The 15412-nt window shown below is 36.3% G+C and overlaps 1 protein-coding gene and 1 non-coding gene across 2 annotated transcripts; both read left to right on the top strand.

Moving 5' to 3' along the window:
- Nucleotides 1-615: 615 nt before the first annotated feature.
- LOC111504540 (leukocyte surface antigen CD53) lies at nucleotides 616-5490 on the top strand. The gene is made up of 5 exons (XM_074170888.1): nucleotides 616-1118; nucleotides 1884-2072; nucleotides 2131-2301; nucleotides 2448-2660; nucleotides 5089-5490. The coding sequence occupies exons 1-5, from the start codon at nucleotides 1062-1064 to the stop codon at nucleotides 5278-5280; spliced, it is 822 nt and encodes a 273-aa protein (XP_074026989.1). The 5' UTR covers nucleotides 616-1061; the 3' UTR covers nucleotides 5281-5490.
- On the top strand, nucleotides 2336-2415 carry TRNAL-UAG (transfer RNA leucine (anticodon UAG)). The gene has a single exon. It is a non-coding gene; the product is annotated as a tRNA-Leu (tRNA).
- Nucleotides 5491-15412: the final 9922 nt, after the last annotated feature.

The raw sequence follows: 15412 nt of genomic DNA, 5'->3' as shown, positions 1-15412 counted from the left end.
GAATCTTGTCGACGGTCGAAGCTTGGCTTCGCAACCAGCCGCCGTGGGAGAAACTCGTTTAACTTTCATATTTGAAGATTGAGTTTTATGTCGTTCCCATAGATAAAGATAGTGTCTTCGTGAATGGAAACGTCATCGCCCTTATCAGGACTTTAAGTTCACGATGAAGTTTCAATTTTCAATATCATTTAGTTGTATGTCGTATGCATTGCTATTTGGTGTTTATTGTATCGCTCTGCTTACAAAAGTATTTGACACTTAAATGTCATTGACTCCCAGCTACAAATCCGAAATATGAATGAACGAATGAAAAATACGACCGTTCTACTTCAGTTTCAATATGTCTATAGATATCGTAAATGTACGATGACTCCCTCTGAATATTGAGGTAAATCTAAGACAATGACTGACAGAACAGTGGCTTTCCTACCATTATGCAATTTCGATTAGAAATTGCTAGATAGCGCTATCAAAATCATGTAGTTGCTTCTGATTACTAGGTGACACTACCAGATATATAATTTTGAAATTTTAGAGTGTATGTTTAGTTGCAGAAATGTAGGGTGTTGAATCGATTTTATAAGTTATTCATCAAACAAAATGAGTTTTTGTAGGATCGAATATGACCAGCGAATCACAGTGAAGGTGAAAGTTATTTTAAGACATTACGAATTTGAAATAACCTCAATGAAATGAATGCATCGCCGATTTGCTGGGTGCTAACAGTACCTATATAGAAATGAGTTATTTGAAATTTTACATTTTCATTCTATCTTTTTAGTAACAATTTTAATACTTCTAACTTTGTGTGTATTCGCAGTGACTAATCCAAAATAGTGGGATATGTAATGTTTGTTTACATTTGCATGTTGCATCTGTTTACATACACCAGAAATTTAAATCCAAATTTGTGAATCCAAAGAGTCGTCCAAATTTTTTCATGAAAAAGGGAGAAACATATCTCTTTTAGTTTTCGCGAAAAATAAGTGAAGTGCCTTGAAAAGATAGTCACATTTTATCTAAACGGTTCTTAGAGATATATTTTTCTTTCCTTAGAAAAAATGGCATCTTTGAAGTGCAAGGAAATGCTTTGTTTAGCTTATTCAGGATTATTATTCGTGAGTATACCTTTTATTTCATATTCAAGTTTCAAGTATCCCACCAATCGCAGCGATACTCTATTATGAAATACACATGATTGGTTCCAAAAGTAATTGTTTCTATTCTGGAAAATAATTTTTCTACTGGGAATATTTCCTATTTAAATCTATTATAGACGAATACTCTGGATAAAAATAATCTGGCTAGTAATTATTTGCAAAAATTTGTTCATATATATCAATACAACCGAAATCGGCTATGTCTAAGTTGCCGCACCCGAGGAGAAACTCTTGAATCAAACTCCTTGATTGTATACATCGAAAGGATCGCCGAGTTTTTTCATTCTGTCACTATGCGACTTTGCCTTTATTACTAGTGACGTGACTAATTGTGTTTTTTATCAAGTCAATACCAAATAATAAGAAATAATTTCTTTTCAGTATTTTTGTATACATGTGTCCGAGCTAAGGCTGCCAGCATGAAAACTTTTAAACCATAAGATATACAAAGTCTGTTGAATTAGTAAAAATCTTGCCCATTAGAGTTGATTTAAATGGCATTTTGAAATTTACTGTTGAAATTGATGATGGTTTCTCGAAGATGAAACGTCGGATTGAAAACCTGGAAACGTCATCTTGCGCAGCTTGAGTGGGCTCAATAAACTAATTTGACTCGAAAATAGGATACTTCTGCTTACATGCTATACTTATTTCTATAGAATCAGCTGCTGTCCAAATCCCGTTTCTACAGCGGGTTCTGTTCATGATTGACATTTGTTTTAGGTTTCTGGAATTATGCTTATTGCCTTTGCTTCGGTTTTACTGTACAGGGTATTTTATCATTTTGATTATATACCTAATAGCACCATAGGACCTTTGATATTACTGATTTTACTTGGATTCGCCCACATTTTAATGACTTGGTTGGGAGTGAAAGGACCTCCACGGGAACACAATTTCCACATAGTGATGGTAAATAGGCTCTAGGAAAAATAGGTTAATTTTTTTTATTTTCAGCACTTTTTTTTAGTTTATTGTATTCACATTCGTCTTACTCATTTTGGAATTTGCGATAGGAGTATGGTCAATGATTTTATGGGACGAAGTATCTGTTTTATCGACTGATTTGATGACTGAAGCTTTTAATACTTTGCTACGTGATCAAGTATACAATAAAGATTGGGCGAAGTTGCAAACTCAGGTATATATAACGTTGAAAAACTTTTGTATTCACAGGCAGCGTGGCCGAGCGGTCTAAGGCGCTGGTTTTAGGCACCAGTCCGAAAGGGCGTGGGTTCGAATCCCACCGCTGTCAACTTTTTTTTTTTAATATTTGAACATTTTCAGCTACAGTGTTGTGGTCTACACGGCCCCAAAGATTATACTGCATTTACATCAGAAGCAAGCACCTTGCCCTTCATTTCCTGTAAAAATAATGAACTATCTAATGCCACTGAAATAATTCCTCATGAAGATGGGTGCCAAAAAAGACTCATTAAATATGCTGAAGGCATCCTAATTGAAAGTGCAGTAATAGGATTTTTGTCTGCAGTTTTTCAGGTGTGTGTATTCAGAAGTCTTAATTTTTCCTATATTCGATTTCAAGAATGAGCTATATGATGGAGTTGACCGATACTTGATGAAAATCCATACCTAATGTATTCAAAAAACACTATTGTGAGATTTTCACTGAACGATTTTACAAAAACGCAACAAGTAGGTGTTTCGTCATACGATGGCTCACAATAAAGTGTTTTTGAATACGTCAAGAATGAACTATTTTGGTAATAATATAGTTGGCATTCAAAACTTTATTTTGTTTCAAGGTATGAATCTGAACAATAAAAAAATAAGTTTGGCTCAAAAAATTAACAATATCAAAATTATCATACGTAATTGGCACTAAATCTTAACATATGATGCACTGTTTGGAACCTTTGGTGTAGTAATGAATATTACTGGAGTTTTTTCCCAACACCAAATCGTTATTTTTAACACCTCGACTCGTGTTTCGATCACCAAGTGATCATCTTCAAGAGGAAAATTTAACAGTTAAATCTTCCTTTTGAAGATGATCACTTGGTGATCGAAACACGTATCGAGGTGTTGAAAATAACGATTTGGTGTTGGGAAAAAACTACGGTAATATTCACTAAATCTTAACTGAAAATTAAATAAACCTGAATTTCGCTGCCCGAGCGCAATAATTTCGACGCACCGCACCCTTTTGTTATTCTCCTTGTGAATTATATACGGGGAAACCCTAGACATAAATATTATACAGGGTGTTTCCTAACTACGATTCGAAACTTCAGAGGGTGATTCGTTAGGTCGTTTTAAGATGAAAAGTTCGTATGTCCGGAGAGTTGCTTCATTTCTGAGATACAGGGCGTTGAAGTTTAAAAAAAACGTTTATAAAATATATATCCTCAAACCGTTTCAGTTGAAATTTGCTGCAGTTAATTGAAGTATTAAGGTGCTCATTTAGCTTGAACTAGATTGCAATTATTAGGTCCAGTGGCGTCTCAGTGGGCACTGATTTTATTATGGTTTTTTATTTTTTCACATCAAGAAATACTTCTTAAAACTATCCATGAACAATTTAAAATAAAAACCAATAGTAAATAACGAACAATTTCGACCTTGAAGTAAATGAGCAAAATGTCCATCTTCGGATAAAACAAACGACTGCAATAGATTTGTTATTGATTGTCTGATACGTTCAAAAATATCTGGAGTATTCCTTATGACATTACAATGGTCAATTATTTTATTCCTCAAATCATTCATATCTAGAACAGGAGTTTCATGAACAAACGCACTGACCCCATAAATAGTCATCTAGAGGATTCATATCAGGACTGCGAGCTGGCCAATTTTGAGGTCCTGCACGTCCAATCCATTAGGGTGGGAGATGTCGAGATGCTGATGAGCAAGAGCACTAAAATGACCTGGAACCCCGTCGTGCATAAACCAAATGTTGCCTCTTACAAGTACCGACACTTCTAAGAAAATGGGTAAATGATCTCGCAAAAAGTTCGTGTAGGATTCACCTATTAATCTTGCTGGTAGAAAAAATGGGCCGATCTGGTAGTCATCAATCATTCCTATCCAAACATTCAACAAAAATTGTTGCTAAAAATGAATTTTTCTAATAACGTGGGGATTTTTTTCGGTCCAAAAATGGTCATTGTGGAAGTTCATAATAGCATCGTGTTAAAAATTTGCTTCGTCCGTAAATAAAATATTTGGTAAAACATTATTATTGTGTGCCATCGTATGAATCAACCACTTGCAAAACATTAATCTTGTGTGAAAATTCCGAGGCAATAGAGCTTGGACCCGCTGTATATGATATGAGTATGGGAAATTTCTTTTTAGAACTGTCCATACGGTTGTCTCGAAAACGAAGCTAGATATGAAGAAAACACAAGCCACGGAAAAGTTGTATTTTCATTTGATTAATGTGAACATTTTAAAAACTACAACAAAAAGTCAGTGGAGTACTTTTTTCCCCAATATTGTTGGCTGTGATGCTCACTGAGACTCCATTGGCCTAATAATTTCAATCTAGTTAGGGTTAAATTAGCGCACTGTTACTTCAAATATCTGTAACAAATTTCAACCAGATCGGTGTAAGGATATTCACGATATTTTATGAATACGTTTTTTTTTAAATTCAACGCCCTGTATCTCAGTAACGAAGCATTTTCGGATATTTGTTCATGAGAACTTACTTTCTTAAAACGAATCACTCTCTGAAGTTTTGTACCGTAGTTAGGAAACACCTTGTATATGTTCCACTTGTATGATGTAAATGATGATATTATTTTGTTGCTGACGTAAATAATACAAAAAAGTATCCTCACCATTGGAGTAGTGCTAAGAATCATTGATACAACACTTTTCGAAGTTTGAATTATTAAAACAAATTCGATAAACTGTATTGAACTGCTATAACCTTCATTCATCTGTTTTTGATTTTCAGGGATTGGGAGCCTTTGTATTTTATACATTTTTCCAAACACTCAGAGGAGAGAGAGCGAATAGAATAGCAAGAAGGACAGAAATTCAACGTCAGATGTCTGCACAGAGTCAGCAGTCTCAGACTTTGTTGCCACATGCTTCTGCCACTACCCCACCATTGGCGGCATCTCCGCCCCCAGCGCCACAACCTTAGTGAAAGATATTCGAATGATATTCATAACAATTTTTGTTGATTTGTTTACTTTTGCACATTTTATACAATTTTGTACTGTGACTTTACATTATGATTTTTACGCACGTTTTTACCTAGGTCTAAGATATAATTTATTACATAGAGTATGTATGCTTTTGAATGTCAGGCCATGGCAGACGATTTCTGAATAAATCAAATTTGAATTATGAATGCACCGATGACCCGATACTTGATGAAAGTTTAAAACACTCTCCAAGGTAATAATTGAACCATTTTCACACTATGAATTTAAGTCAATAAGCATTTCAGATATAGTGGTAAAAAAATGTTACAATTTTTCTCAAAAACAAGATTTGTAGTTGAGGTTTCCCTAATCTAATTTTTTTTTATAGTTTACTTCGTATATAAGTGAGCATGAACATCCCTTATTAGAAAGATAGCATCCGCATGATTTCGAAAGAAAACTCAAACTACAAACGACGATAATAAACGAATTCTCAAAAGTGGTATGTTGCATTCGTTTTCTGCCATCCACTGAAAGGCAACTAGAAGAATTGATATAGTTTAAAAAACTAAAAAACCCGCTTTTGAAGAACATCGAACTGAAAAGTTAAAAATAATTATTTTTTAAACAAGCTTAAAACAATAATGAACGAAAAATACTAGTATTATTGTGAAAAAAGCGACGGGCGCTTGATATACAAAAATATGGCACAAAGCTCCCACGCTTTGAAGGGGCGCAAAGGAGGGTTACAAATAAGAATACTTTTTTGAAATGAAGAAATACATGTAAAGTGAGTTCGAATTATATCAAGGAGGTTACGTATAGCGTCATCTGACTGCGAATGAATCAAGCAATAATGTCGATATATCGAGGAGGTTGCGTACAGAGCCATCTGCCCGCAAATAAGTCAAGCAATAATGTCGATAATTCTGTCAAATACAGATGTCGAGCTTGGTGAAGCTAATAAAAGCGTGTTAATTAAAAAAAAAACATTGGTGACCTGGCAGTGCTGTGTCGATCTATCTTAGGTCTCATTAGTGTACTAGGCTGAACGACGAGTGCATAGTTGGGCTGGCAACTGCCATTAAAGGACTAGTCCAAGCATAAGTAAGCCTGACAGAATGGTTAAGGCTTTCGCGGCCGAGGTTTTCAGTGCAAATATTCTTTGGGTCTGAAGATCGTGGATTTTTAGAATTTCTTCCTGACGTTTCGCTGGCGCGAGCGGCTAGCTTATTCAGTGGCTTATACATCTTGAGTCATCGGAGATAAGTAAGCCTACTTATACTCCAGCTGATCTTTGTTGAGGCCAACAATGTATTCGTGATCAGATCGTGTTCCAACACCAGAAAACGTTGTTTCAACCCACCAAGGTGTCATTAGTGGTGCTTGGCTAAACTACTGAACTGTTTTTAAAGGACATGTCTGAAAGTAAAAGCGATGGCATCTCCCCTTACGAAGACGTCATCTGTGGGATTGACAAAAGACTCATCCACGAATATTGAGGTTAAACGAAGCTTCCCAAGGAGGTCTGTTTCAAAGACAAGCTTCAACATCGACCGTCGAGCGAGAATCGTCAACTGTTTTTACTGCAAGACAACTGAATGAGCATGTGATTTGACATCTTAAGCACTATATCGCAAAAAAAAAGAATTCAGATACTTTCAACTGAGCACAACTTCTAATGGATCAGGCAAACATGTCAATTTGGCCCTATATCTCATAACCATTATGAAACATTTTTTGACCGTCAAAATATTTCAGAATGATTAGTGTTGTTCTCAACAACAAAAAAATTACATACATGGCCAGTTTGACCTTTTATATATAATTTTAGATATGTATAAATGTTAGTGAAACTCAAGAAATTTAGGTAATTGGAAATATATCAAGTGAACTACAAATTTTGGTCTTCGTGGCGGGTCACACCACTCTCCGAATCAATTCAGAAATATTGTTCATAAGAAAGAAAAACAATCTGACAACACTGCCTTCGTGTCATCCATAAGATTTTTCCTAGGTCAAAAAGTGTGGCTAGAAATATGGTGAGTGTGCCTTCCTAAATAATAGATCATTGTCAATTATATTTCCTGAATTCTCAGACTTCAAATTTCTTCGCTTTTCAAAACTAACCCTTGAAAAAAACCCTGTACTAATATACAAATATACAGTAATGATACTTTTATATTCTCATATTGGCAATAGTCAAATTCTAGTATTCTATTTTCATATGAATATTTTGACAGTGGTCCAGAAAGAGCACAAATATGTATTCAATTACAAAATGGGCTTGTTTCATGATTTTTGGTTCATTGTTCATTTGATGGTGATTTCGAAATGAAAAACACTGTACTTTGTTTCAGCTCTCTAAATATCGTTGTTTTTCCGTAATTAATTATTAAAAATCGGATATTCTAGGTCCGTGACGTCACGGGCCTCGTCCCGCTTCTTGTTCGATTGACCAATAGGAGCAATACAAATAATCAACATTGCGAAATCGTGAAATTCACGGAGCTTATAAACAGTTTCTGATTCATTCGTGATTCAAAGTAAAATTACAGTCACTTTCGACAACTAAATTTAAGACATAAGTACAAGGAATGCATTGGAAGGGAGAATCAATTAAACATGGGATCCAAATAACACAAAACGCAATAAAAACGTTGTTTTCAAAATATTTTCGGCAGTAGACATTTTCATGTTGATATCAAAGGAACTTTAATAATGGAAGTAAGTGTATATGAACCAGTTAACGTTTGAATTCATGAAAAAATTCTCCACATGAAATAAAATGTATAGGAAAACCATGGTTGAAAATAACTTTATATCTAAAATCAGTACACAAAATCGAAAGATCACCAAATATTTCCCTAAAGTATGATTTCATATATTACTTAATAATATACCGTTATGAAAATCAAAAAAATGTAGTAAACTGGAATAAAGTTTTTATTACAACAATTTATAGTTAGTGTATAAGTTTTTACATAAGAAAGAAGATTTATATAAAATTTTATTTAATTCATTCTATTCCTCAATCTGTTCAACTGCAATTTTTTACTAAAAAAGCTATCTCTTATTAGCCAAAAGTCGGCTCCGGTAAAATAACTTGATATTTTGCCAATATTTGATATAACATTTGTTACTATTATGCACTCACCCACGCACGCACATGCCCGCACACATTGATGCATCCTACATACATACCTTTTCCTAATATTGCTACTAAATTTAAGCGTTATAGGTTCGCTTTGGTAATCTGTAGAATCTTCCAAAACCAGTCAATACACTTGGCAATACCGCTGTAGACATGATCAATTTTATTGGTCAACAGACACGCGATCAATTTAAACTCTTGCTTCTCCAATTGTTCCTTTTTCTGAAAATATAAAGAAATCTTGGGATCGATAAGGCTTGATAAGAATAATATACCTCTAACTCGATCAGTCTATAGGCAAACCAGTTGTATGAAACAAGCCCATTTACTTTGCGAAACTTTTTTGGCACTGTATATATGATAACATCTTGTGAATGAGTTTCATTCGTTTTATTATGTTATCTATTGAATGCATGGAGTCTCATCAACATTACTCGGAGTTTCAACCACTCGGGATTTCTCATTTCCCATTCATTTCATCTACTTGTTGTGAATGTGCAGAACGTTGAATGTCAGATTAAAGTCCCAACTTACAGTTAACTAGCACGAGTTCAGTAATTACCACGAAATATCAACATTATTTTGAATATCTTGTAACTGCGATACAACAGAGTTCGTGTGCTTGAATCATTTTCAGTAAGATATTGATACAGAAATAACCCTAGTCAACAAAAAAACAGTCAACTGATGTGATGAAAAATAAAAAAAATTATATACAGTGTGTAAAAGCCAAATGGAATAAATTCATTATTTCGGTTACGGTACATATTTTAACAAAATGTCGAAACACGTCAAATGTAAATTATAATTTGACATTCTTCATCGTAAAAATGCCATCCCTACCTTCAACCCCATTCGAATGACAGGTACAGTCACCAATTTTTTAAAGTGAAGTGTAGATTTGTGATATATCGTTTGAAAGGTGTCTTCATTCTCTTTTCTAATGTAATCGCTTTCAAGTTTACTGCAACAATTAAGATAACATAAATTAAAATAATGTGACAAAATGGTTTAGACTTTCACGGCTGAGGTTTTCAGTGTCATTGCTTTTCGAGTTTGAAATCCACGGTTTTCAAACTAGAAAAGCAATGACACTAAAATAATGTGGTTACCGAAATTCGATAAAATTCACTCAAAATCTAGAAATGTAGAATACGAAAAAAACTATGGATGTTAACGAAATAGATGTTCAAAATGTTCACTGTAACGTCTTGACAACATCCTAATCTCAAATAAAACTGTCTTCTAACATTATTTAACATATCAAGCGTGACCGACCTGATCGCAAGCTTTATTCGTTCTTTTAAGTCACTCAAATCTGAAGGTTTAGTTTTGTACATAGTGCTCTTTACATATCCCCATTAAAAGAAATCTAATGATGAAAGATCAGGTGAATGCGCTGGCCATTCAATCGATCCTCGCCTCCCTATCCACCGATTGGGAAATGTTGTATCGAGATATTGCCGGACATTAACTTGGTAATGTGGTGGTGCTCCATCCTGCTGAAACCATATCGTATTCATTGGAACTTGAGGTTTCCTGGATCAGGATATAAGTTTGCGAAATTCGGAATGACATCATTTTGAAGTGGTGCCAAATAATTATCGCCATTCAAGTTGCCATCAATGAAAAAGAAACCAATGATATGGTGTCCTACAATCCCTGCCCCAACATTAACCTTTTGAGGGTATTGCGTGTTGTCTTCTCTCATCTAGTGAGGATTTTCCGTTGAGCAGTAGCAGTCATTTTGCCGATTAGCATGACCGTTAAGAGACATCAGAAAACACATCGTCTTCTAATTGGATGATATTGTTATCCAACATGTCCATCATTTGCTCACAAAAAATAAGTTTTTTTATCAAAATCGTCTTCCATGAGCTCCTGAGTAGGTATCATTTTATAGGGATGCAGAATAAGGGATCATATAATGAAAACAATAGAGTTGTAGCTTATATTAAATGTGAATTTCAGTTTGATTATCATATTGCCAAAATATGTGACATGAACATTGTAGAGATAAAGATCAAACAGGATGAAAGAAATACAATCGTTGTTTTAGCATTTTATCGATCACCTTCATCAGATATAAAAAAAATCAATAGAGAACTTCAAAACTACCTAGCAGCTAACATCCCCCAAAATGACAACAATACGCTAATATTCTGAATGAATTCGGCTTCCTTTCGACAATAAACTATCCAACAAGAGTTCAATACAGTCGTGAATCATGTATAGATCACATTTTCCTGAAGGCAAACTCAGAAACAACAGAAAATATTGTACCCCTTGTCATTGAAACTGACATTAGTGATCACTTCACAACCTTACTACAAATCATTTTTGCTTCCTCGCCAAAATCTGTAAAACCAAATAAACCAAATAAAAAAAAACGAAGAAAAAATAATAAAATTGCGCCTTGGATAACGAACACATTAGTAAAATCAATTCACACAAAAAACGAATTATTCAAAGCAACAAAAAATAATCCAGATGACACTGAAATTAGGACACAATACAACATATTATAGAAATAAACTAACGTCTTTGATACAAAAAACCAAATATGATGATTACAAGCTGCAAATAGGTATTAACTCTGCAGACAGCAAAAAACTTTGGGGAGCAGTAAAACAATTAACTGGCTCAAGAAAAACACAAAATTGAATCATTAAAAAATGATGAAGACGAAATAATAATAGATAAACATGACATTTCAAAAGAATTTAGTGCTAAATTTGCAAAGACGGGTAAGATGCTCGCTGACAAAATTAGTCGTGATCCAAAGTATAAATTGAATCGTACATCAATTCCCAACTCCAACGAATGAAAGAGAATAAACATACTTCATGAAAGAATTGAAAAATAAAAAATCTGTCAGATTAGATAATATCAAATCAGAAACACTCAAAGCAATCATTTCCCAAATAGTCGAACCACTCGCGTACATATTCAATTCTTGTATCGAAATTGGTCTATGGCCAAACGCCTTCGAAAACTCTCTTGTCATACCTAAACACAAAAAGGCGATAGGTAAATCTAAGGTCGACAACTATATACCTATATCATTAATAACTCACCTGTCCAAACTTTTCGAAAAGTTATTAAAAAACAGATTGATATCCTATCATGAAAAATACCGTATTATCTCGAATCACCAATTTGGCTTCAAGAAGAATACATCCACAGAAGACGCAATTTATGAATTACCAAAAAAAAATCAACAGTGCTGTTAGCGAAAATAAAGTATGCTTATGCCTATTCATAGATCTGTCAAGAGCTGTCGACACTGTAAGCCATCCCTTACTCTTGCACTCTCTAGAAGACATTGGCGTCCGAGGATATTCACTGAAATTATTCGAAAGTTATCTCTCAAAGAGAAAGCATGTAGTAAGAATTGACAACATACTGAGTACCGAAAAAATACCGAGTACGGTGTACCATAAGGAACCATTCTAGGTCCTATTCTTTTTAGTATATATATATATATATATATATATATATATATATATATATATATATATATATATATATATATATATATATATATATATATATATATATATATATATATATATATATATAAATGGTTTATTTGCGCTAGGGAGTGGTGGTAATATTATAGGATTTGCTGATGACACAGCCATATTATATGAAGACAAGAGCTGGATTTATCTTAAGAAAAAAGCAGAAAAAGGCTTCAGTCGTATTAAAAACTGGTTAGAACACAAACTCCTTACAGTAAATTTAGAAAAAACGAATAACATGACATTCGCGTGCAACAAATCAAAACACATTCCTTTTAACAATTTAAAAGTCAACATTCAAGGTCTACCCATGAATATTCAACCAGTAGAAAAATCAAATATTTGGGCGTCCTCTTTGATTGTCATTTGAAGTGGAATCATCATATCACATATATTATTAAAAAACTACAGACAATACTATACAGATTCAAATATTTGAAAAAAATACTGAAAAAATGACCAGCTGAAAACCTTGTACCACGCCTTGGTAGAAAGTCATTTGATATATGGTATTTTGGGATGGGGCAACGCACTGAGAACGCACCCTAAGCCTCTGTAAACCCCTCAAAAAAGATTTCTGAGAATAATGCTGTCAAAAAACAACAGATATTCTTCAGACCAGCCTTTTAGTGAAAGTTATATCCTTTATCCAAGGCAATTGTACTATCTGAAAACTGGTTTGAAATATCATTCTTTACGGAATCAGGCACAGCTATCTATTCACCAGTACGAAACTCGTCAGAAAAATCAACATAGAGTACCTCACATGGATGGCTAAATCGTTTGGTCAAAGGTCATACAGATACACCTCAAGTATATAATTATATTCCTAAAGTAATAACCGACATCAAAAACATTTTTACTTTCAAGAAATAATTTGAAAAATACATTCTGAAAATGCCTAGAATAGTAGTCACTGAAATAATCGAAGGAAAATGAAAATTGAAAACCTTTTAAATACCGATGTATCACTGTTAGCAAACAGGTATATAGATTATTGATATATTGTATTGAACTGAACTGTTCAAAAGTTTGATATTCGCTAAGTTGAAAATTGTGTATCTGTTTGTTTGAAGGTGGTTGACAATGTTTCCTGTTGTATTTCATCAGTTCGGATTTTCATTGTCTAAAAACTCTAATCAAGCGAAAAACGACCAATTCCCGCCAAACGGTCATCTCCCGCTAAAACCAATGAAGCGGAAAGAGTGAAGAGGGGATAGGTGAAAGAACTCGAATGACCTATAAATAGTCAGATCTCGGAGGAATAAGTCCAAAAAGAGGCGACTCAATCAACGGTTTTCCGCCACTACCTGACGTCTCGAGACGTCGAATTGATGAGTGGACGAAAAAAGTAACAGAACAAGCGAAGCCAGCTAAAAAGAAGCTCAAAAAGCTGAAGAAAAAAGCGGCTCTAGAAAGCGTCAGAGACGAGGCTTGGAAGTACTACTCCGAGTCCGAGACCTCCTCTCATCCAGTAGCCCAAGATCGGGTTAACGAGGTGGTCACTTCAAACAAAAACAAAAACAGTACTATCGTTGCAGACATGGACACGAATACAAAAGAGTCCAATGACAGCGCCTCCGAAAAGTCGGAACATATGGTCAAATCCTTACATGACGAGGAGTCCACCCCCCCTACCCCTTTGAAGCAAAACATCCAATCTACAGCTTCAAAGGCCAAAATCCCACCCATTGTTGTTCGACAGAAGGACAAATGGGTATCGCTGTTAAAATTGACGGCTCAAGAGAACATTAAGTTCACAAAAGCCGTCAATCTACATGATGGCATAAAAGTCCAGCCGGAGTCTCCTGATGACTATCGGCGACTGGCACGACTCTTGGTGAAAGAGAAAATCCCTCACCATACTTACTCGCTCCCTGAAGAACGGCAAATACGAGCCGTTTTCAGGGGAGTGCCAGAGCACCTGGCAGTCGACGATGTGCGTGAGGAGCTCGAAGCTAAGGGCTTTGACCTCACCAGCGTCACGCGCATGGAGCGCGCTGGCAAGCCTATGCCTTTGGTCCTTGTTCTGGTAAACAGGGACCAGAAGCATATATTTGAGGTCAAAGACCTCTTAAGTGTGAAGGTTCAGGTTGCACCACAACACGCAAAAACTTCGGGGGGCCAGTGCCACCGATGTCAGCGCTTGGGTCACTGCCAGCGCAATTGCTTAGCAGTGCCCATCTGCGTCAAGTGCGCTGGCAGGCACCTAACTAGTGCCTGCAAAAAGGCCAGGACTGACCCTCCGAAGTGCAACAACTGTAAGGGGGTCCACACAGCCAATTACCGTGGCTGCCCTGCGTACCCCAAGGTACAGAAAAAGGAGCAGACAACAACATCTAGAAAACCAGCCCCTTCAGGGAGACCTGCGGGGTCTGGACGCATCCAGGAGGGGGTCAGCTTTGCAAAAGCTGCATCCAAGGGTGCAAGTACTTCTGCTAAGCCCACAGACAATGTTCACGGTGAATACCAACGTGATGACCGGAACTGCCAATGTCTAGACAACCAACGTTGCCTAGATCTCTGAAGATAGTTTTTTGGAATCTAATGGCATTCGTTCTAGAAAGCTGGACTTCGAAAATTTTCTTATTGATAACAACATAGATGTGGCTCTAGTCCAAGAGACACATCTGAGGAACGAATCTATTGTCATTCCAAACTACAGATTCTTTCATAGAGAACGTATTGGACGTGCTGGAGGGGGAGTTGGCATTTTTGTCAAACGATTCCTACAGTGTGTCCAATACGGCATTGACAGTGCTCGATTACACGGTACTGAGGCCGTGGGGGTCGAAATTCAACTGAGCAGGGGTTGTCACAGAATAATCTCGGTTTACAACCCTTCGAACATTCCTTTACTCCCAGAATCTCTGGATGAACTGCTGATGGGAAGCAACATTCCGACAATTGCTGCTGGCACAGACCTTGGAGCAGAGCGACAAATCGAAACGGCCAAGCGCTCCATGCGCATGTTGACATGCATGAATATCTTGTGCTGGGACCAGATGAGCCTACGTACTATCGCGGGTAGACTAGGCCCGACGTACTAGACATCGCGCTTCTCAGAAACGTCTCTCTGACTAGCGAAATTTACGTTCTGTCGGAACTCGATTCCGATCATAATCCAGTAATCCTGGTATTGGGCGATGATCTTCCTTCCCCTGATTATCGCATGAGATCCAAGACGGACTAGGATGCCTTCACAGCCCAGCTCGAAGAGATGCGCGCCCCTCCTGAGGTATTCGTTCTCCCGACGAACTCGACGCGGCAGTTGAGCGTTTCGAGCTTTCTGTGAATGATGCGTTTCGAGTGGCCACCTCCAGGAAGGAGTGTTCGCTGAAGAGCTACAACGAGTTTCCCCCTCGTATCAAAGTCTTGATACGAGAGAGAAACCGCCTGAGAAGGCTCTATCAGCGAACCCTTTTTCCAGGGGACAAAACATCGGCGAAC

The sequence above is a fragment of the Leptinotarsa decemlineata genome, unplaced genomic scaffold, assembly GCF_025532065.1.
Source record: "Leptinotarsa decemlineata unplaced genomic scaffold, Ldec_3_MD MMD2_tig00000008_RagTag_RagTag, whole genome shotgun sequence".
Classification (NCBI taxonomy): Eukaryota; Metazoa; Arthropoda; class Insecta; order Coleoptera; family Chrysomelidae; genus Leptinotarsa; species Leptinotarsa decemlineata.
The sequence above is the reverse complement of the archived record's forward strand: the minus strand, read 5'-3'. Positions and strand labels throughout refer to the sequence as shown.

Excerpts from the sequence above, each read along its gene's own strand:
- LOC111504540 (XM_074170888.1), top strand. The coding sequence starts at position 1,062 with ATGGCATCTTTGAAGTGCAAGGAAATGCTTTGTTTAGCTTATTCAGGA. Across the intron at positions 1,119-1,883 it reads CTTATTCAGGATTATTATTC|GTTTCTGGAATTATGCTTAT; the intron begins GTGAGTATACCT and ends CATTTGTTTTAG. Across the intron at positions 2,073-2,130 it reads ACAATTTCCACATAGTGATG|TTTATTGTATTCACATTCGT; the intron begins GTAAATAGGCTC and ends ACTTTTTTTTAG.